Genomic DNA, 24,037 nt, shown 5'->3' on the forward strand with positions numbered 1-24,037 from the left:
AATCAAAATGATGCTCTGTAAGCGCACTGTCCACACTACTTTATGTAAATACGTCTTCCGCCTAATGAAAAATTGTCTTTCATTTTAAAACAAACAAAAAAAATATGCCTTGGAATTCCCAAGTCCATGGTGATTTTTTCTTTTTAGGAACAGCTTGAAATTAATCCTTGTATATTTGAATCTAGGTGAAGAACCAATTGTACATAAGGACTATGCCATTAATGTTATCGATGAGCTGCCCGAAGAGAAGGAAAATGAGGTGATGCCCGTAATAAAGACCAGCGAGGAACGTCCCGAAGAACAGGAAGAGTCCCATCCCATTGAAGTCGTCGAAGAGGAAGAAGAGGAAGAACAACCCATCGAGGAAACGGTGGTCGATGGTACCAAACCCAAGAAGATCACTAAGAAGAAGAAGGTTGTCCGCAAGAAGACCGATGACCATGACGCCCTGATTCAGAAACTGCTGGAACAAGAGGTCGAAAAGACACAACTCGAAAAGTACGAAAAAGTTGAATTTGACAAACCCAAGAAGGCTGTACAAGAAGTATCCCAATTGGAGCCCGTCATTATCGTACGTAAAGATCAAAAACCCAAGAAACTGGTTGTGGTCGATGCCGCCGAAGCTCCTCAAATGATCAAATTGAAGCCCTCGAAACGCAAGGAGCGACCTGTCGAGGAACAGGGCGTGCAATTGCCACAATTCAAACTAAAAAGCCGCATGACCATGGTGGAATATCCACCAGAACTTCTAACACCAGTCATCACAGTTATTGGTGCTGTCAAGGATGTGGGTGAATTGTCCCGTAACATTGAAGAGGCCGAGGAATTGTTGAAATTCAAACGCCGCAAAGTCAAGAAGATCAAGAAAATTAAGGACGATTTGGAAAAGGTCGAGCTGGAGAAATACGAGAAGTATATAAGCAGCGAAGAAGAGCCCGAAGAGAAGGAATTGTACAAGAAGCAAGAGAAACCCGAAAAGGTCGAAGAGAAACCGGAAGAAGTCAAACTGAAGATAGGCAAAGGCAAAAAGAAGCCTCTGGAAGAGGAACAACCCGAATCGGTGACACTCAAGAAGATCCCACAGAAAGCCAAACCCGAGGAGGAGGTCATGGAAGAGAAAACTATCAAGAAACACAAGGTAGTTGTCAAGGAGGAAGAGGCCAAACCCGAAGAGCCTAAGTATGAACTCAAGCCTCTTGAACCTCTTGAGTTCGAGGATATTGAATACGAAAAAGAGGAGCTTGAACCTCTCGAGTTCCCCGAAAAACCCAAGAAGGAGAAAAAGGAACCCAAGGTCAAAAAGATAACTAAACCCAAGCCAAAACCAGAGCAGGAGATGAATGTTACACAAATAGTACCTGGCGAACCCAAGCAACCCGAAGAACAGCCCGAAGAAACAGTCAAATTCCGTATTCCAGAATCTAAGCCCGACGAAGAACCCATCGATGAATTTAAATTAAAGCCATTCAAAAAGGAGAAGGAGGAAGTTCCCGAAGAAGCAACCGTTAAGTTGGTTACTGAGGAGAAACCCAAAGAAAAGTCTCCTTCACCCGCCCCAGAAGTTCAGCCCAAGGAGCCCAAAAAGCCCAAAGCCAAAAAGGAAAAGCCTAAAAAGGAGGAAGTTCCTGAAGAAAAACCTGAGGAGCCGCTAGAGGTTACAGTTACAGAGGAAGAAGTTCCAGAGGAAAAGCCTGTCGAAGAAAAGGTTGAAAAGGTCAAAACCAAGAAAAAGGTACCAAAACTGAAACCTCAGGATGAGGCTAAGGTCACCGAAGAAGTTGTTGAACAACCTGAAGAGCCTGAAGAAATCCCAGTTGAATACAAAATTACCACTACTGTTATGGAGCCCGAGGAAATTCCCGAAGACTTTAAGGTCCGTGTTGTCGATACTGACGAAACGAAGGTAACCACCGAGGAATTAGTCGAAGAAAAGACAGTTATTCGCAGAAAGAAAGTCAAACCACAGGCTCCTGAGGAGTATGAGTTTACTGTTAAAGAACCCAAGCCCGAATCGGAAGAGGAGGAGGAGCCCACTGCAGAGGCCACATTTAAGAAGCCTGAGAAACCCGCTCCCGAGGAATTCACTGTTGAAGAAACCATTGCCCAGCCCCAAGTGGAAGAGTCTTCTGCCGAAGTAACTGTTAAAAAGAAGAAGCCCAAAAAGAAGGTTGTGGAAGAAGCCGAAGCCAAAATTGATGTTAAACTTGAGGAGCCAGTTGAAAAGGCGGAAGAAGAGCCAGTTTACGATATTTCTGTAAAGGAAACTGTTGAAGAAAAACAACCTGAAGTAATCGAAGAGGTAAAGGAGGAGAAGCCCAAAAAGAAACCCAAAAAAGAAAAGCCAATTGAAGAGTTCCCAAGCTATGAAATCAAAACAACCGAAACTGAACCCGAAAAACCTGTGGAAGTCGAAGAGGAAGAACCCGAAGAAGTCCAATTCTCTGTTAAACCCAAAAAACCCGTGGAAGAAGTCGAAGAATTCGAAGCTGCTATCTCGCTAACGGAACCCAAACCCACGGAGCAAGTTGAAGTCGAATCTAAAATCAAGACCAAAAAACCCAAGAAACCCAAAGTTGCTAAGGAGGAATCCGCTCAGCTCGAAGTTAAGGTAACAGATACTGAAGAGAAACCAGAGGAGGAAGAAATTGTCGAAGAAGAGCCCAAGCCAGTAGAGGTTATTGAGGAAGCTCCAGTTGAAGAAGCACCTGAAGAATACAAGATTAAATTGTCCGAAGAAGAGAAGGTGGAAGAAGAAGAAACGACAGAGGTTAAAGTTGTTCGCAAACCAAAGAAGGTGGAAGAAAAACCGGTGGAAGAACCGGAAGCTAAATTTGTGCTCAAAGAAACCAAGCCTGAGGAACAAGTAACTGAGGAAGCCCACATTAAAACGAAGAAGACCAAGAAGAAGCCCAAGCAGGAGGCTGCTGACGAATTGAAGGTTACACTGAAGGAAGAGGTGCCAGTTGAGGAACCTGAAGTTGTTGAAGAAATAGAAGAGGTCACACCCGTGCAAAAGGAAGAGAAGCCCAAGGAAACTCCCAAAGACTACGAAATTAAACTGAAGGAATACGAAGCGCCCAAGAAAGAAGAAGTTGTCGAGGAGAAGGAAATTCCAAAACCAAAGGAGAAATCTGTGCCAAAGGAAGAACCCGTGGAGGAAGTGAAGGTAGTTACCACAGTACCCACCGAAGAAGTTGAACAGGAGGAAACCAAGACCACAAAGAAGAAGGTTAAGAAACCTAAGGAAGAAGCTCCTAAAGAGCACACTATCAAGGTCATCGAAGAGGTAGTTGAGAAACACAAACCTGTGCAAGTCGAAGAGGAAGAGCCTGAGGAGGAATTGCCAGAGGAAGAAAAGCCAGAAGAAAAATACCCAGAATACCAGGTTAAACTAACTGAAGAAAATCCACAGTTCATAACGGAAGAAACTGAGGAGCAAGAAGTAAAGATTATACGCAGAAAGAAACCAAAACCGCAAGTGGAACCCGAAGAGGAGGTTGTGCTCGCCCCCAAGAAACCTGTAGAAGAAGTCGAAGAGACCGAAGAAGTCAAGTTGCCAAAGAAACCCAAGAAACCTGTACAAGAGGAAGATGTCGAAGAAAAGGTGGTAATCAAGCAGCCTTCCGAAGCGCAAGAGGAAGTTGAAGAGGAAGAAATCGTTGAAGAGGCCCCAGAATACCAGGTTAAACTAACCGAAGAAAATCCACAGTTCATAACGGAAGAAACTGAAGAGCAAGAAGTAAAGATTATACGCAGAAAGAAACCAAAACCGCAAGTGGAACCCGAAGAGGAGGTTGTGCTCGCCCCCAAGAAACCTGTAGAAGAAGTCGAAGAGACCGAAGAAGTCAAGCTGCCAAAGAAACCTAAGAAACCCCTACAAGAGGAAGATGTCGAAGAAAAGGTGGTAATCAAGCAGCCTTCCGAAGAGCAAGAGGAAGTTGAAGAGGAAGAAATTATTGAAGAGGCCGTCGTGAGACGTAGAAAACCCAAGAAACCCGTTGAACCGCAATACGAAGACCTCGAGGAAGAAGAGGTCAGTCTGGCCTTTAAGAAACCACGTAAGGTAGATGACGATGTTACCGAAGAGGCAATAGTTGTTAAGAGACGACCAAAGAAACCATTAACTCACGATGAAGCCGAGGCCGAACTCCACGTTAAGCGTCAAGAAGAGTATGAAGAAAGTGAAGACGTTGAAGAGTTCGTAGTGGCCAAAAAAGCCAAACGAAAACCACTACAGTTCACCGAGGAAGATGACGAGGAATTTACTCTCAAGAAGCAAACTAAGCCAGTAATTGACGAAGGCGTTTCCGGAGAAGCCACCGTTCTTAAGAAGAGACCAAAGAAAGCACCGACACATGATGAGGCAGCTGCTGAACTACACATTGTCCAGCAGCCTGAAGTGGAAGAGACTGAGGATGTAGAAGAGTACATTGTGCCACAAAAAAGCAAGACGAAACCAAAGCAAGTCACCGAAGAAGACGAGCAAGAATTCACCGTTAAAAAAGAGAAAAAAAAGAAGCCGGAAATTTCCGAATTCACCGGCGTTGAAAATGTCACTCTTCGTCCCAAGAAGACCACCACCAAGGAAGAAGTTGACCAAGAGTTCAGCATCGCCCTGGATTCCTATGCAGAGGAAGAGGTCTCAATGGAGGGCAAGATCAAGCTTAAGAAGCCATTGAAGAAAACATACGGCGAGGAAGCCGGCGAAGCCAGCATTAAGATCATGAAAGATTACGATGACGGCAAGGCTCCCATAATAGAGGAAATCCCAGATGACACCGACATTCCCGATGACATCTTCGACGAAGAAGAAGATGCCTATCATATTGAGGAATTACCACTGGATGAAGTCGACATCAAACTTAGGCCCAAGAAGGTATCCGCCAAACCAAGGTACTCCATACAAAACGAAGAAGAGGAACAAGTGCTTATCGGTTTCCACCGTCCCAAGAGCGATTCCGTGCAATACGAAGAGGATACGCTAGTCTTCAAAAAGAAGAAGAAGGTTGTGGAGCAGGTGTTCAATGAAGGTCAGTACCGAAAAACATTTCTTGAACTCGTTATACGCCAGCACTGTTTCATATTGAAATTCTAAGCTTTAATTCTAACATGCAGCTTTCTATTAGCCCGATTCAGCATGCTTATATGATAACAGAATATTGAAAGCCAGGTAAAACTGTGTCCACCCCTTGTGTATTTAGTGTGCTAAAGCAAAGCATCCAAGTCACCAAAGTCATAAATATCTCCTATGTAGTTGTAGCCCTTTCAAAATCATATCACTGGAATATTAAATAAAACGTTCTTTTTTTTATTGGTATACAGAGGGCGCTTCTCTGAATATTACACGGGCAATGGATGTTGAAGGTATGTAGGCGTTGACAGTTTATACCCCACAAGGAAGCTGTGTGTTTCACATTAACGCTGTACTTTTTTCTTCTTTCTTCGCAGAATCTGGTGAAGAGAATCTCATGTTCTCAATTTGCACCTACATTGCCGACACCGATGAAGCCATTAATTTGGTTGAAGGTGAAAAGGTCCTTGTCATAGGCCGCCACAGCTCCGAGTGGTGGTTTGTTAGGAAGTGCACCACCGAGGAAGAAGGTTGGGTTCCCGCCCAATATCTCATGGAGCCCGAGGAGTATGTGCAATATGTGCAAAAGAAATTGCACGAGAAGATTGATAAGTTGCCCGTGTTCGAGAGTAAGTATCGGCGGCGAAAAGTACTGCTGTGAGAATTGTTTGTTTCCCCTATAATAATTACATGCCTTGTGGTCTCTTGTGCCATTGTGATTGTTTGTGACCTAACAAATGTTCTTTCGTTTTTGTGTTTTCCCTTTCACGTCACTTGCCAAACAAAAACAGGACCTGGACCGGCAGAGAAGCCAGTTGCTCCCAAATTCATTCAAAAATTACAGCCCATTCACACACCTGAAGGCTATACGGTGCAATTGGAATGTAAGGTGGAAGGTGTGCCTCGCCCACAAATCACCTGGTTCCGCGAGACCGCAGTCATTAAACCTTCCCAGGACTTCCAGATGTTCTACGATGATGATAATGTGGCAACTTTGATTATACGTGAAGTGTTTGCCGAAGATGCTGGCAAATTCACTTGTGTCGCAAAGAATGCTGCTGGTTTTACCTCGACCACCACCGAGGTCACCGTTGAGACTGTGACATCAGAAAATGCCTCTGATCGCAAGAGCATATCGCGCGAATCGTCTTTGGTGGATATCCTTGAAGGTATACCACCTACGTTCTCACGCAAACCCAAGGCTCAATATGTCGACGAGGATTCAGATGTAGTGTTGGAATGCCGTCTAGTGGCTGTGCCCGAACCTGATGTTGTATGGTTCTTCAATGACGAGGAGATTGACTCCAAGGTTACTAAGAATGTCACCATTGTCACTGAATCTGACATGCACATGTATTCCACTGTGGTCTACATCAAGAAGGTTAAGAAGTTCCAAGAAGGCACTTACGAGGTCATTGCCACAAATCGCGAAGGCGAGGCTCGCCTACCAATCAAACTGAAGGTGCGCACGAAGGACAAGGAACCACCAGAGGTATTGGAGCCTTTGCGCAACATGGTAATTCGCGAAGGCGATAGTGTTGTGCTGTCCACACACATTGTGGGCAATCCCACTCCCAGGATCACCTGGTACAGGAATGGTAAACCACTGAAGGGTGACACAAAATCCGAAAATGGTGTCCATTCATTGACTCTAATATCCCCAAAGAGAGAAGAAACCGGAGAATATACTGTTAAGGCTGAAAATCCTTTAGGAAGCGTAGAGACCACCGCCAATCTTACTATCGAAGGTAAAACTCCTATTGTTGTTTGATTTTGACAGTGTATGTGTGTATATCCACTGTTATTTGTTTATCTCTCTTATTTTATAATGCGTTTCCTCTTAATGCAAGTCTTCCCCTCTATCTCTCTCTCTCTCTCCCCCCCCCCCCCCCCCCCTTTTTTTTCAGAACCCCCAAGTGGCAACGGAGAACCTCCGCTATTTGTTGAACGCTTTGAGGAGCAAAGTGTTAAACCAAAGAGTACCATTAAGCTTGAGGCCAAGGTTTCTGGTAACCCAGTGCCCGAAGTGAAATGGCTCTTCAACAATAATCCCCTGGAGCCCGATGATCGTATAACGCAGAAATACGATGGTGAGAATATTGAACTTACTATCAAGAATGCCAATCCCGAAGTCGATTCTGGCGACTATAAATGTATTGCCAGCAATCCTCTGGGGAAGACCTCGCATGGCGCTCGAGTCATTGTTGAAGTGGATAAGGTCACATTCACCAAGAAGCTCAAGGCCAAGATTACAATTGAAGAAATTCAATCTTTGACCTTGGAGTGCGAGACATCTCATGTGGTTACCACCAAATGGTTCTTCAATGGCAAGGAATTAAGCGGCATGGATCACAGAGTGGTTGTCGAAGAGGGTAAAGTCCATAAATTGGTCATTAAGAATACCAATTTGAAGGACAGCGGCAAATATGTTTGCAAGGTAAAGAACCAAGAGACCCAATCCACGGTTGAAGTCTTGAAACGCAAACCCGAATTCATCAAACCTCTGGAGGACGAAGAAGTTACTGAGAAGGACACAGCCATTTTGGATGTCGAAATTACCACCGATGTTCCCGAAGTTCAATGGTTCAAGGACGGCGAGAAACTTACCCCTGAAAAGAAGAACATCGACTTCATCAAGGACGGCAAGGTTCATCGCCTGCTGATTCGCGATGCCACCAAACACGACGCCGGCGAGTACTCATGCAAGTTTGAGGACCAAATGTGCAAGTGTGAAGTCAGAGTTATTGAGTTGCCGCCCGAAATTGTTAAACCTCTGCAAGATGTGACCGTGACCGAAGGCGAGACTGCTACATTCACCGTTGAACTCGACAAAGAGGATGCTTTGGTCAAATGGTTCAAGGATGGCAAGGAATTGCCCCTTAATGATCGTGTACAAAGCTCCATTGACGGCAAGCGCCAAAAGATCACCATTAAGAAGGCCAAGCCTAGCGATATGGGTGAATATTCCGTAAAGGTGGGAGAGCACACCTCAAAGGCCAAGTTGACCGTCGAAGAACCTCTGGTTGAGTTTGTTCTGCGACTACCTGATGTCACATTGGCCACCAAGAACTCGGATGCCGAGTTCAAGGTCGAACTCTCCAAACCCGATGTTGATCTCACATGGTTCAAGAAGGGCAAACCCATTAAGCCCAACAAGAAACATGAAGTTTTCGTTGAAGCCACTGTCAGACGCCTGGTTATACACAATGCCGATGACGATGATGCCGGCGAAGTCAGTTGTCAAGCTGCAAATGTTACTTCAAGAACGAATTTGTGCGTGGAAGAGGTAAAGACTGTACCCATCATCACATCGGACAAGGAGCAAACCGTAAAGGTGAAGGAAAACGAAGATGCCACATTCACTGTCAAATATACTGGCTTGCCACAGCCCGAGGCTGAATGGAGCACTTCGAAGAAGGTTATTGTTAAATCGAACAGACTGATACCCACCATTGATGAGCAATCGGCAACGTTGACCATTAAGAAGGTGGTAGAAGAAGATGAAGACAGCTACACTCTTAGATTGAAGAATCCAGTGGGTGAAGCTGAGGCTAGCCTTCATTTGGTTATTATGCGTAAGTTGACAAGCATTTGGTTGAAAAATCAAATTTTTCTTTATTTGAAAATACCCAAACATTTTAGGCAAACCTTCGGCTCCTGGTACTCCACAACCTTTGGAAGTAATGCACGATTCCATTACCTTATACTGGAAGGCTCCCGAAGATGATGGCAAGGCTGACATTGAAGAATACATTTTGGAATACAAAGATGTTAAGACTGAAAAGTAAGTAGCTGCTGGTTGTTTTAACCATTTTATATCATTCTCCTTACTCTCCTTGTAGATGGACTGAAATTCGCAAGATTAAGGACACTACTTATACTCTGACTAAATTGAAGGTGGACACCGAATACGTGTTCCGTTCCATTGCTGTCAACGAAGTTGGTCCTTCTCCTCCATCGCCTATGTCTCCTCCCATCCGCTTGGTAGCCCAAGTGAAGAAGGAAAAGCCTACAGTTCAAGAGCCTCTGCAAGATATCACCACAGAGCCCAACAAGGAGATCACACTGTCGTGTGTATTCGGTGGTGTACCCGAGCCTAAGGTTGTTTGGAAGAAGAACGGCAAGGTCATTGAGACCACCACAACGATGACATATGAAAATCGCGTTGCCAAATACATCATCAAAAAGGCCACCACAGAATGGGAAGCCGAATACACTTGCGTTGCCACCAATGAGGTGGGCAGCGTCGAAACCTCATGCTATCTCATCATTCGAGAGAAACCCACCGTGGATATTGAAGAGAAATATTTGACACAGAAATTACGCGCTTCCACAAACTTAACCATTCCAGCTACCATCAAGGGCTATCCCCAACCCAAGGTCACTTGGTACAAGGAGACCACAGTCATTAAGAAATCCAAACGTCAAACCATCGAAACAACAGAGACCATTACGACACTAAGCGTCGAGAAACTGACACGTGAAGACAGTGGCCGCTATAAGATTGTCGCCGAAAATGATGCTGGCTCTAGCAGTGTGGAATGTGTGGTTCAAGTAATCGATAGACCTAGCCGACCACAATCTCTAGTTGTTAAGGACATTAAGAAAGACGCGGTTGACTTGGAATGGACACCACCGACAGATGATGGTGGCATGGAAATCAACAAATACATTTTGGAAAAATGTGAAACACAGAACAAGGTCTGGATGAAGGTTTCCGACTTTGATAAGGACACAACCTCCTATACTGTACAAAAACTTGCTATGAATTCCCAATATATGTTCAGAATAGTTGCGGCTAACCCCATTGGCGAATCTGAACCCACAGAAAGTGAGACTGTAACGATAACAAAGAAATTCGGTAAGTTCATGAAAGAAACCCTCCCCAAACAATGGAAATATACAAAAATTACAAACTCAAGATTGTTTGATTAAACAATTATTGTTGCAATAAACAAATTTTGTTGATTAACTTTCTTACAAAAATTCTATCTCTTAAAATTTAATTTTTCAGACAAACCATCTCCACCCAGAAAACCAATCGATGTTTCGGGCATGAACGACACCTCCTTCACATTGTCATGGGAAATTCCCGAAAGCGATGGTGGCTCCAAGATCATCGAATACATTGTTGAAATTAAGGAATTCCAAGAAAAAGAATATAGACTTTTCGGCAGTACAAAGGGCAATACACCAAACATTCGCATAACAAATGTGGTCAAGAACAAAGCCTACACCTTCAGAATATATGCCAAGAATGAAGTGGGCGTGAGTGAGGCACTTGAGACTGATGAAAAGATTGTTGTCACCCGTAAAATTAGTACGTATATCAAATTAAAATTATTCAACATTATTAAGCTATAAGTGAGATTTAAACTTGGGAGTAAACGTTCCTAATGTTATGGACCACAAGGATGGGAAATTCCAAGTTAGGATGATGTCATTAGGTCAGAAGTAAAGTGTAAAACGTAAATGAACTGTTTGTCGATCTCAAAGTCAAACTGTTGTGTAACTTTATAGTTTGCTTAAGCGGCTATTCGAGCAAAAAAGGAAGTATCTATTATATAACAAGTAAAAGCGTGCCAAGTTCGGCCATGCCGAAACTTATATACCCTCCACCATGGATCGCATTTGTTCTTTGCATGACTTTTTCAAATATATATGAGCTATATCAAGTTATTGACCGATATGGAGTAGAGTACGAATTTGATAAAAAGAAATAAATGTTTCCCCAAGTGTCTGGTGGTCAATTCATCCCCAAAAAATCCAAACGCACATGTTTACCGATTGGGGCAATATGGGTATCAGATGAAAAGTATGCTAGAGTTGAGTATGAACTTGATATAAAAATTTGAACCCAAATGTGGGTTTCGCCCTACCGTCATAAAATCCCTCAACAGACCATGTTTACTGATATGGTAAAAACCCCAAAACGGGCATGTTTGTCCAACAATAAAAATCGGGTCTCAAATTAATGATCTTAGTAAGTAGACTGAGGGTCACTTCACCCCCTACTTTATATGTAGATCATTTGGAACAATATGGGACGCATATGTAAGGTATTTGAGAGTAGAGTAGGGATCTAACATTAATTTTAAGGGACCAAATATCTGGGTGGCCGCGCCACACACCCAAAACATCCTTCAACTTGACCGATCGCGACATTATGAGACACAAAAAAAAAGTCGCTGTCAGTAAACTACAAATTTGATTTTGTTATTTGTGACTAAGTGTCTGGGAGACCGACTCCCCAAAACTAAAAATACAACCAAATGGACGTGAGACCGTTGGGAACAAAATATGACGCCAATGAAAATTGTGGTAATAGAGTATATTTTTTGCCCTCAAAGTGGACACGTAAAGGATCTTAGATAACTAAAACACCAAACAGATCAATTAATGTGGATCTAAGAAGGACCCATAGTCTGGATGTCTTGATCATATGAGCACCAGATTCAAAATATTTTAAGAAGAATCTATTTTTAAAAAGACTTTCAAGTGTGTGGCGTGGCTCACGGGGCCAACTAGTTTCAATATATAAAAACATTCTTCAATGTGAAAAGAGCTACCAACTCATCGAAAGTGAATACCAAAACAGTCTACATACATAGTATGTATACATATATAGACGAATCTGGATCAGAGTGCTTGTCTTTTATTAGCCTGGGTTCCTTTTTCGATATTGACAAACAGGTTTACAAAGGGTTTGGTATAGCCCGTTTTTAAGTATTTAAAAGGCTTTAAGTCATATTTTCCAAATGATTTGCCTCCCTCCCGTTATGATAGGTTTTAGTGGCAATCTTCAATCAGACTCACTAAGACATTTCAGGCCATTGGGATAATACTGCAGAAGGAGGATGCCTGCAAGTGCTAAATGTTGAACCATCCAGATTGCTTTAAAAAGCCTTATACCTTGCGGTTAATCTAATCAGCTAATTCAGACTATTCTTTAAAATAAAAAAGATCTTTGCCAGTTGAGGACTGGCACAAAACAGATATTTTACAGATTCTTCTTCCTCGACTCCCTCGCAGCTTCTTCAGAAATTTTTAGGTTAGGTAAAGTTTAAGTGGCGGTCTGCCATCAGAATTACTTAGACGTTTCCGAACATTGTGATACCTTCGTATTCCTAACGTTGAACTATCTATACAAGTTTTCAAAGAAATGAAAACCTTAAGTGGAACTGCTTCTGACTGCCAGTGCGGGATGCACACATAGAAGGTGTTCTTTTGTGTCTTCTTCCTCGACGTCCTCACAGCTTCTGCAAGAGTCGTTACAGGCAACCTTAAGTCTGTCAGCATGTTTCCAATCAGACAGTGACCTGTCTTGACGGACACAATGAATGAGACCTCTGTTCTAGCCAGCGACATAAATTTGGAATACTCACAACAAAAGAAAGCTCTGTCTTTCCAGAAGCATTAAGTAAAGCATATAAATTAGTGCGTAAGAAAGTGTCTTCCTCAATGCGGCTGTGACGCACAAACAAGCCAGATCCATCCTTGGATCTGGAAAGTATCTGCCAGTCTAAATTTCAGTGAAATCCAGCGAAAAAGGACTCTAATATGTAGGACTCGATCTGCAAACGAAGCATAAGGTGAACGACAATGTGAAGCAGGACAAGCCTTCTGTGCTAACTGAAAATTATTTAGACATTATAAAACCCATGAGCCAGAATTTCATCGAATTGGAATATGTAGACTATATCAAAGCATGGATCTTTGATATAGGTTAGGTCAGGATGATGCCAAGACCTTAGTCGTCTAGACATCCACGTTGGTCAGATTAAGGCTCATTGTGATTCGTCATCTTCCCTCTTCTTCTACCGATGGATTCACTTCGCAAAGCAAACCATCCTTTAACGTACTTTCTGGAGCCACCCATATGAAAAAGCAAACCCCTCGAACCTGTACGGATTTACGCCTCATAGTTTTTCTAGTGCCTGAAAGAAAACAAGAACCCAATATCCTGTTTCTACTCTGACATAAAGCAGGGCAAACTATCCTCCGAGGGGTCAATCTCATGACCCCACCGACATATGTCATCGTTTCTAACGCCAATACGAGACATATGTTTACTTAACTTATTATGTTCTGTTATAATTCCGATAACCATACTCAGATGTGCCGATCCATTGACAACAGACTATCTATGTTCGATTTCGAGCGTTCATCCCACAGAAGCTTTGTTTGTTAACATCCGTCATTTGAATTCCAGCAATTTAACCATGAATCCTTATAACGCTTCTTAAATTCATTGAACATTTTCGATAGAGAGATGGGTATACATCCAGTATTGACATAAGAGCAAGGCTTACACCCGATCTCGCAAGCAGGTCCGCCTTCTCATTTCCTATAAAATCCTTATGTCCGGGAAGCGAGCATTTAGCCAGATTATGATACCTCTGAAGGCAATTTAAGACCTCTCGACAGCGACCCAAAACCTTAGATTTTATACTCGTGCCAGCTAAAGCCTTCAATGCTGCTTGACTATCGCTGTAGATACAAATGTTAGATCGATCTTTACCTGTGGATAGGGCAATCTCTGCCGTCGTAGTTATCGCAAGGACCTCTGCCTGGAAAATGCTGCAGTCACCACGCATACGCAAAGAGGCGTTGATGTCAGGTCCACCGCATTTTATGCGACGACCGCTCCCGTTCTCCTTCGTAAACCTAACTCGTCCCTTTAGCTATTCCGCCAGAGTTGGTATCCTGACATATAGTCGGTAGTCTTCTATTTCCGTTCCTACTAGTAAGTCCGTTTGCAGATCTCTCAATGTGCTGTCCAGTATACGGGTATGTCTAACTGGAGTTTTCCTAAGCAGGCCAAGCTGTGATAATCTAAATGGAGTCCTCTCAGGTGGCTCCTTTATAGGGACCTGTTATAAATAAGGACTCATGAGTACAAATGCCATCAGCTAAAACATGATTCTTCGACGTGAATAATCCAAATCTCAACCACATCATTCAAAAATGTGGCAGCTTTAGAAGTGATATTACATGATCTTCCCCACATATTTGCTCAAACAGTCTATGAATCAATAGTTCAACTGAATCTAGTTTCGAGCCAATAGCCATATTTTCAAAGACTGTAGCCCAATTACAACAAACAGTCTGACTTAAGGACTAAAATGGTCACATCATTTTAAAATTTCACGACAAACAAGTATCTGGCGACCGAATTGTTCAAAAACTCCATACCTTCACTTAATATTTTACATTGGGAACGTTATGCTCTTTATCTGACCAAAATGCCTCTCCGTTTTTGCTTAACAAATAATGCTTTTATGCTTTGCCTCTAACCTTACTGCTTTTGCCACACAGCCGATGAAGATAGAGCAAAAATTGGTATGTATGCACAGAAAAAAAAAAGCAAACTTCTTTCCACATTGTTGAATCATATACCAAATATTAATACCATGTTCATACGTAATTGCAAACAGCTCCCCCCTCGCCTCCTCGCAATCTCAGATGTCCGGATATTACAAACAGAAGTGTTACACTCGATTGGGAAACACCTGCACACAATGGTGGTTCTGAAATCACTGGTAAGTCTAACTGTCTGAGATCCAAGGATCAGTGTAGACCAACTGTTGACCTTTGTGCTATACTTTTTAGGTTATTGTGTTGAAAAACGTTCGGCTACATCCTCAACATGGGCTCCTGTCATCACATTGGATGCCAATTGCTATCAATACACGGTAGATAATTTGCAAGAAAAATCGGAATACTGGTTCAGGGTATCAGCAGAAAACGTTGCCGGCATGGGTGCTCCAGCGGTAACAGATAGTGTGGCATTGAAAACACATGCAAGTAAGTACAGAGATGACTAAGCAAGACCTACTCGTATCTCCCTTTGGCATTTGTACTTAATTCAAACCATATTTGTCTTGTTTTTATCTTATAGCGGTTCCATCACCCCCAACAGCTCCTCTTGAGGCTAGAGTTATTGGAGCTAATACTCATGTCTTTGAATGGGGCATGCCAGAATCGGATGGTGGTGCACCACTATTGGGTTATCACATTGCTATCAGGGATATGAAGAAGAGTATGTGGATTGAAGTTGGCCGAGTGCCAGCCGGTGTCCATAGATTCCAAATTAAAGACATGCAAGAGAAACACAACTATAAGATTCGCATCTTTGCCAAGAATGAAATTGGTCTCAGTGAACCCTTGGAATCTGAGGAACCATATCATGTGGAAACATCTGGTAAGTTTAATGGAAAATTGTATTCTCTACTATTATTCCCTCTAGTTGTAATAAATGTGGGAAACCATAGGAGCAATTTTGGCAAAAGTTCTTTCCCAATTTTTGTTTTGCCAAAAACCATTGAGCTGTGAAAGTAAATCTGCACTGCTTTCACCATCTCTCGTTTGGGAAAATTAGTCCTTGAATGAATTTTTTTTGGAAAACAAGAAAAAGATGGCTAGAACTAACGTTCCTATGGATCAACAACGGATGAAATCTGCGTTTGGTAAGAAACTTTTTCGAAGTGTCAGAACGGTAACCATCTACGATATAAGAGTATGAAGAGCTATGTCTTTGAGTATCGATTTCTGATTTTCAGTATCGGATAATGTTTTAGGATATTCCCATATAAAAGTACCGCCTGACTAAGGATTTCGGCTCAGGCCAAGGGTGCTGTATAACACCAGTGCTGACATATGGCAACTGGTATGATGGAAGGCTGTACATAGAACGACTCGTTCCAGGGAATTCAGCTCCAAAAACTGGACTGCGTTGAAATAACGGGAGCGTTGAGATATACTATATTGAAGACTATATTCGGAACTGTGCCGCCAATGTTGCACTTTTGGCATGCCGAGGAAGGACTCTGAACTCTATTCTCTGAACTCTATTCTGTACGGTGTTATTTTTTATCACAAGAAGTTTAGCTGGAAAATGGAATGCTCCATACGGAATAACTGCAACTGCATTCGTGGACAATCAGCGGTATCGAGTGGAGAGACTCAGTGGGACTCAGAGTGCCTATGATGCTCTTTACGACAATGTTGCCCGACCCCAAAAATCTGCCAAAACGGACATGTGGGACAATCGGGACAATAAGAGAATCAAATAGAAGTTTTTTTTGGAGTAGAATACGAATCGTATATAAATTTTTCTGTCACCTCAAAGTGCCAAGTTTCAGTAGTCCAACCTATCCCCCAAAAAATCCCTAAACGGAAAAGCACTCCAATCCATGAACATTCCATTAAGGAACAGGGGCAAACTTCTCACATATCAACGTGCTGTTCGATTCAAGTTGTAAGCTCAATGATAAGGAATTTCCTTTCTATGGCCGAGTCTGAACGGCGTGCCGCATTGCGACACCTCTTTCGGGGAGAGGTTTTTGCATCAAATGTCGTCAGTATTAGGGGGATAACCACTGATGAAAAATTTCGATTGATTTTCTCGCCAGAATGCGAACCCGGGCGTTCAGCGTCACGGGCGGACATGCTTACCTCTGCGCTAGGGTGACCTCCTCCAAAAAGAAAAGTAATTCGAACAATATTGTAAAGAAAGAAAACAAGCTCTTTACAGACATATTGTATATTGTCCAAGACACTTTCAATTCCTCAAGTCAAAATTAGTCAGGAACCTTCCACTTAAATCGAAAAGCGTCCATCTGGGATTCCTCCGCAAAACTGTCCATGACATTTTACTGTAAGGTAGTTCATAGTCTCGCAATCTCGTCCGCTCTACATTTCCCTGCGTCCCGCCACCCAGAACAGGTGGATATTGAACTGTTCAGCCATCTCGTTGAGAGATCTACCACAGTCGAGGGCGGTTTTTTAATTCAGAAATATGTCCTCCAGGGATTTAATGGCTGCCTGGCTGTCTGAGAAGATATTTATGCCAATCTCGTTACGACATTACATCTTTGCCATTTCACCACTTCTTTAATCGCAAAGATCTCCGGTCGAATAACCTTCTTGATATGACCAGTCCAAGTTCTTCAAGAGTCGCCTTTCTTGCCCTTCCAAAATGTTGGATTTGAAGTTCAATTTCCTACCCAACAAAACAACCATGTATTTTTCGCTTCCTGTAAATGTAACATTCTCTCCTCCCAAGGAGACGGGTGCCACTGTAGGTAACTTATATCTCCTACTGAAAAAACTACTTCTGTCTTGCACGGATTTACGCCTAGGCCATTTTCTGTAACCCACTGCCGCACGTAAGTCTTCCTGAAATATATCTCTAAGGGTGCTGGGAAACTTTCCCCTAACCACAATTTTTACAACCATTCATTTGGTAAGTTTGGTGTGGTGCCAAACGAAATCAAATTGCAAATTTTGCCCATGAACTTTCCACTAAGGAACAGGGGCAAACTTCTCACCTATCAATGAGTGCAGTCCGATTCAAGTCTATGCTCAATGATAAGGGGCCTCCTTTTTATAGCCGAGTCCGAACGGCGTGCCGCAGTGCGACACCTCTTTAGAGAGAAGTTTTATATGGCATATTACATCACAAATGTTGCCAGCATTAGGAGGGGAAAGCCACCGCTGAAAATTTTTTCTGATGGTCTCGCCAGGATTCGAACCCAGGCGTTCAGCGTCATAGGCGGACATGCTAACCTCTGCGCAATGGTGGCCTTCAAATGCCATTACAATTTTCCCTGCTTAACTTTTAAAATAGGGTTATTAGTTTTTCTATTTGTAATAGAAACTGGCAATACTACGGTCTGCAACCGGATAATATCAGTTTATAGAAATTTTCTTAGAGGAAATTTCATTAAAAATTTCGTCTTCTCAGAAAATGTCATTAAAATTTTTTTCTTCAGCAAAAATAGTAGCAAAATATTTTTCGCACGATTAATATTGTTTCAGAAACTTTTGATTTCATAAAAGGTTATTTCATAGAATTTCAAAATGGCAATTTTTTATAGAAAAAAAAAAGGTTTAGGGCTGGTACTATGTTCGTTTTCACCGTTGAAAACCTGTGTTTTTCGCGATTACTTTTTTGAAAATCTACAAAGACCTCAATGATAAAATAAAAATTTTATTAAAATTTTTCCATAATAAATGAGGGAATGTCCTGCTGAATAAAATCAACAAGTTTTTTTTTTGCTTTAAAATTGATTATCTATAAAAAGTAATCGCCGAAAAATATCGCGAAAAACTAATATAGTGCCAGCCTTTAACCGGTTTTTGTCTAAATCTGAACCGATCTGGACCAAATTGAAGAACGATGTCGAAAGTCTTAACACAACTCACTGTCCCTAATTCCTGCGAGATCGGACAATAAATGCGCCTTTTATGGTCGGTCTGTATGGCAGCTATATCCAAATCTGGACCGATCTGGGCCAAATTGAAGAAGGATCTCGAAAGGCTTAACACAACGCACTGTCCCTAATTTCTGCGAAATCGGACAATAAATGCGCCTTTTATGGGTCCAAGACCATAAATCGAGAGATCGGTCTATATCGGGGCCAAATTGAAAAAGGATGTCAAGTGGCCTAACACAACTCACTGTCCTAAATTTCAGCAAAATCGGATAATAAATGGTGCTTTTATGGGCCGAAGACTTTTCAATCGGCGGATCGGTCAATATAGGGGCTATATCAAGATATAGTCCGTTATAGCCCATCTGCGAACTTCACCTGCCTATGGAAAAAAGGAATCTGGGGAAAGTTTCAGCTCAATATCTCTATTTTTAAAGACTGTAGCGTAATTTCAACAGACGGACGGACGGACGGACATGGCTGGACCGTCTTAGATTTTTACGACGATCAAGAATATATATACTTTATAGGGTCGGAAATTGGTATTTCGATGTATTGCAAATGGAGTAACAAAATAAATATACCCCCATCCTACTGTGGTGGGTATAAAAAAGCTCATTTTTCGAATAGTTCGAAAACCGGATTTAGGAAACAGCCGGTTTATTAATCACCCTACTGATATGCCCATGCATGAGTATTCTTAACACATTGCCTTCTTTGTCTGCCCACCATAATAAATAATAAATGGGCCTTACAACAACCTAAAACAATTTTATGCTACAGATGAACCAAAAATCTACGTTTAGAAATCTAAACAAATATGGAACTCAAATGTAACATATTTAACAGTAGACTACGAACATAATATTAACATTTGGGATCTGTTCTTAGTTGGCCCAAAAACCTGCCAAACCTAAAAGTAGTCCGATCGCGGTTATATGTATCGGGTGTAGAGTGAACATTTGGCTACCAAATTCGGTGTTTGGGGGACGCCTCATCGCCAAACCAACATGTAGCCCTATCGATATAATATGGAACTCGAATGAAAGGTTAGTGGAAAAAGAGTACGAATTAAATAGTAACATTAGGGACCAAGTGTCTAGAAGGCCACCATAGCTCAGAGGTTAGCATGTCCGCCTATGACGCGGAACGCCTGGCGAGACCATCAGAAAAAATTTTCAGTGGTGGTTTTCCCCTCCTAATGCTGGCAACATTTGTGAGGAACTATGCCATTTAAGACTTCTCTCCAAAGAGGTGTCGCACTGCGGCACGCTTACACTTGAATCGGGACTGCACTCATTGATATGTGAGAAGTTTGCCCATGTTCCTTAGTGGAATGTTCATGGGCAAAATTTGTTGTTTTGTAAGTGTCTAGGGTGGCTAAGAATTCTCCAAACATATGTGCAGGCCGACCCGAACTTTATGAGACTCACATAAAAGGGCTTGCAGAAAAATGTTGGAATCATTTACCAATCCAAATTTGGTAGAAGGTTGATCGAAGAAGCATCTGTGGTCGTCAGTAACAAAAACCGATAAACAAATAAAGTAATGTTAATCTGAAAAGGACGCATAGCCCTAAAGTATTTATACTCTGGGCACCGGCTGCGCAATAAAAAAAAAATTATTTTTGAGAGGCCACTTAAGGGTGAAGGAAAGCCCACCGTCTCAGCCAGATTTCTATATTAACAGCACAATGGAAAATATTTAGATTAGGTCAACTACACACACAGCCTATTATAGGATAAGCCAACAATGTCAGTGCGGTTTTCCATATTGGTTTTTATTTTTTTAACTCTTGCTGTCGTAAATCAAAATAATATTACAACTGTGTTTTCTTTTTTTCTTCAACCCCCAACTACCTACCCCCATAGGTCATCCAACGCTGCCAGAAGAAGAACGCACTGAAATGAGTTCGTGTAATACATCATCCTGGTTACGTATGCATCATATGGTTGCTGATATTCACTCCTATGCACGCCAACAGTTGTTGCGACATGACGAATACTTCTTCCGCGTTTGGGCCAATTTGCCTGGAAGCCAGAAGCGTCCCCCATTGCAAAGGAGTAAATCAGTGACCACAGACCATCTCATGAAGATCAAAGCAAAAAAGAACTAAAAATACTATAAATAACCGAACTAGTAACTGAAAAATCATAAATGAATTTGTAAAAAAAAAAAACCAAAAACAAGAAACAAACACTGGAAAGGAAAAAACTAAACGAAACTACTAATACTACAATAATAGGAGAAACAAACCAAAAATTTAATTCGTAATTTAAAGTATAGCCTTAGAATTTTTCTACTTTTAAATTGTATTAAAAATTTAATTAAACTATCCTAATTTTCATTTTTCATAGAGTTTAAGCGTAATTCAGAATTTTTTGTGAAAATTGCACAATGTCCATTGCCTTGCCTTGCGAACAAATCGATACGGAACATCTAGCAAGGAAAAAGTAATAATCCCCAAAAATTTGACTTGCGTTCAAGCCGATGCCATCTGTTGCGTTCACGGAAGTTTTGGAAAAAATGCGAGCGAAGAGTTATTTTCCATAGCTTTGCGTCAACGAAAACAGTCTACAAGCAAGGCAGGCATTGTGCAATTTAAAAGAATTCTTACATCATTTATATATGAATATTTAAAAGTGTTAAATATTTTTATTTTTTGTTGTTTTTTTTTAATTACTACCTTTTAGACTTTTCCGCTATTTTTTTTTTTTTGTTCATTTCTTTTTAATTTTAAACTGTGATAAAATTTCAAAAATCACAAAACAAAACCAAACGAACCCACCAATTGCAAAATGCAATAATTTTGAGAATGAAAAAAACAAAAACAAATACAAAATGTGCAATCTCCAGAATGACAAGAGCTTCGACAATGTGTTTATTTCAAAACAGATCGCATACACTAATGGTGCGACTTGTGTATGTGCATTTCGATGAAGTAAATGCATGGCGAAATTAATGTTGCCACTTTGGAATAATCCCCGACGACCATAGATATCTTTATTTCAATGTAATATTTATCACGAGAAGTTGGTACATCAAATGCATATTTTCAACCTAAGACATGAACACTATTGTAATATAAATTAAAAGATATTACAAGAAGTAAATAAACGAATTTTAATAAAACCTAAAGACTACCGGATGTGTTTTTTTGTGATTTTATAAAGAGCATAGGACCTTTATAAGTTTCAAATCGAAACTTCTTAACTGGACAAAGATTTTTTTCTGTTTTTTTTTTTTTTTTTTTTTTGTCCCAATGCTTTCCCGGAACACAATATACAAATGCAAATTTTGGCCATGAACATTCCACTAAGGAACAGGGGCAAACTTCTCACATATCAATGAGTGCAGTCCGATTCAAGTCTATGCTCAATGATAAGGGGGCTGAGGAATGGGGAATTCCAAGTTAGAGTAATGGTATTAGGCCGACACGGATAAATCCGAGCATAATCGTCTGTTTCTATTTACACCCATACAAAAAATCAAGCACGGCGTTGACAAAGTGACCACATCTTCTTCATATATAACAAGTAAGAGCGTGCTAAGTTCGCCCGTGTCGAATCTTATATACCCTCCATCATGGATCGCATTTGTCGAGTTCTATGCGCTGTATCTCTTTTTAGGCAAACAAAGAATATTGAATAAGAACTGTTATGCTACTGGAGCTATATCAAGTTATAGTCATAAATGAATGCTGAACATTGTAGAAGCCATTGTGTAATATTTCAGTACATTCGGATAAGAATTTCGCCTTGTAGGGGCTCAAGAAGCAAAATCGGGAGATCGGTTTATATGGGAGCTGTATCAAGCTATTGATCGATTCAGACTATATTCAGACCACAAATCTCGTATGTTGAAGTTCATGAGAGAAGCCATTGTACAAAATTTCCTCAAAATCGGATGAGAATTGCGCCCTCTAGAGACTCAAGAATTCAAGATCCCAAATCGATGTATATGGCAGCTATATCAGGTTATGTACCGATTTGCGCCATACTTAGCACAGTTATTGGAAGTCATAACAAAACAAATAATGCGAAATTTCAGCCAAATCAGATAAGAATTGCGCGCTCTATTGGCTCAAGAAGTCAAGATCCAAGATCGGTTTATATGACAGCTATATCAAAACATGGACCGATTTGAATCATACATAGCGCAGTTGTTGAAAGGTTGCCCATGTGCAAAATTTCAGTCAAATCGGATAAGAATTGTGCCCTCTAGACGCTCAAGAAGTCAAAACCCAAGATCGGTTTATATGGGAGCTATATCAAAACATGAAGTGGCTAGCTTTACTCCTTCGAAAGTTAGCTTGCTTTCGACAAACAAACGGACGGACTTAGCTATATAGACTTAAAATGTCATGACGATCAAGTATATATTGGGTTGCCCAAAAAGTAATTGCGGATTTTTCATATAGTCGGCGTTGACAAATTTTTTCACAGCTTGTGACTCTGTAATTGCATTCTTTCTTCTGTCAGTTATCAGCTGTTACTTTTAGCTTGCTTTAGAAAAAAAGTGTAAAAAAGTATATTTGATTAAAGTTCATTCTAAGTCTTATTAAAAATGCATTTACTTTCTTTTAAAAAATCCGCAATTACTTTTTGGGCAACCCAATATTAATTAAATGGGGTCTAGACGAATATTTCGAGCATTGGCAAAGGGATTGAAGAAATTAGTATACCCCCATCCTATGGTGGGGGGTATAAAAATCAATTTGTGTTTGTTTGTCGATTAGTTAGTTCGTTTGTGTGTTCCTTATAGACGCAAAAACGGCTGAACCAATTTTCTTGAAATTTTCACAGATGCTGCATAATGATCCCATGGTGAAAATAGTGTACCACATTTTTTGATATCTGATCTCGCCAGATCTCGGAGATGGGTGGTGCAATTTAAGCGAAATTTTGTTTGCTCTCTTATAGTAACCTAAAAACAAAAATTTAGTATCCAAATTTCGGATGGGGTACCTAGGGGGCCAAAGTATTAGTGGACCATTGCAATATGGGATTAAAATGGGAGGTATTTTAGAGTTGAACATGAATCTGATATATATTTTCAAGGTCAATGGCAATATGGTGTTCAAATGAATGATATATAGATATATGAGAATAGAACACAATGCTGATATATTTTCGGGGCTAAGTTTTTGGGGGACCACCCCACTCCCCAAAACACCACTAAATTGGGCATATTTACCTATCATGTCAATGTGGAGCTCAATGGAAAGGTATTGGGGAGTAGAGCACGAAATTGATACCCACTTTCTAGGGGTATACCCCTTTTCCAAAGCACCTCACAAATAGGAATTATTTACTGAGCTATATGGAGCTCAAATTAAGGCATTTGTGAGTAGAATACGAATCTGATATCCAAATGTGGGACCATGTGTTTGGGGCACCGCCCCTTCCCCAAAACACCCCCCAAAGGGTAAAAATTTACCGACATGCCAATATGTGGCCCAAATGAAAGGTATTTTAGATTAGAAAACGAATCTGATAACTAATTTTGGGGCCAAGTGTTTGGGGGATGCCTCATCCTATAAACTCCCCTGATACCAATGGCAATATGGGGTTTAAATAAATGGTATTTGAGAGAAGAGCACGATGCTGACATTTTTTTTCAGTGCAAAGTGTCTGGGGGACCACATCACCCCCGAAAGCACCCTAAATCGGACAAACGTATTTACCGATCATGCTAATATAGGGATCCCACTGCCAAAATCCCCATGAGAATATCGGGCTCAAATAAA

At 41.2% G+C, this 24,037-nt stretch overlaps 1 protein-coding gene across 4 annotated transcripts in view; it reads left to right on the forward strand.

Annotated features, from left to right (window-relative positions):
* The window catches only part of LOC106081518 (titin), a 178,603-nt gene extending 157,177 nt beyond the window's left edge, over positions 1–21,426 (forward strand). For 3 of the 4 annotated variants that reach the window (XM_059360572.1, XM_059360573.1, XM_059360575.1), the window contains 13 exons: positions 186–5,030; positions 5,323–5,364; positions 5,449–5,700; positions 5,863–6,819; positions 6,979–8,646; positions 8,714–8,855; positions 8,914–9,932; positions 10,086–10,391; positions 14,390–14,413; positions 14,509–14,613; positions 14,684–14,878; positions 14,973–15,275; positions 20,160–21,426. In XM_059360572.1, the coding sequence (XP_059216555.1) occupies positions 186–5,030; positions 5,323–5,364; positions 5,449–5,700; positions 5,863–6,819; positions 6,979–8,646; positions 8,714–8,855; positions 8,914–9,932; positions 10,086–10,391; positions 14,390–14,413; positions 14,509–14,613; positions 14,684–14,878; positions 14,973–15,275; positions 20,160–20,404 (10,103 nt within the window). In that variant the 3' untranslated portion in view covers positions 20,405–21,426. The remainder of the gene's footprint in view (positions 1–185; positions 5,031–5,322; positions 5,365–5,448; positions 5,701–5,862; positions 6,820–6,978; positions 8,647–8,713; positions 8,856–8,913; positions 9,933–10,085; positions 10,392–14,389; positions 14,414–14,508; positions 14,614–14,683; positions 14,879–14,972; positions 15,276–20,159) is intronic. The other variant, XM_059360574.1, reaches the window with a different exon arrangement.
* Positions 21,427–24,037: the final 2,611 nt, after the last annotated feature.

This window comes from Stomoxys calcitrans, chromosome 1 (assembly GCF_963082655.1).
Source record: "Stomoxys calcitrans chromosome 1, idStoCalc2.1, whole genome shotgun sequence".
NCBI lineage: Eukaryota > Metazoa > Arthropoda > Insecta > Diptera > Muscidae > Stomoxys > Stomoxys calcitrans.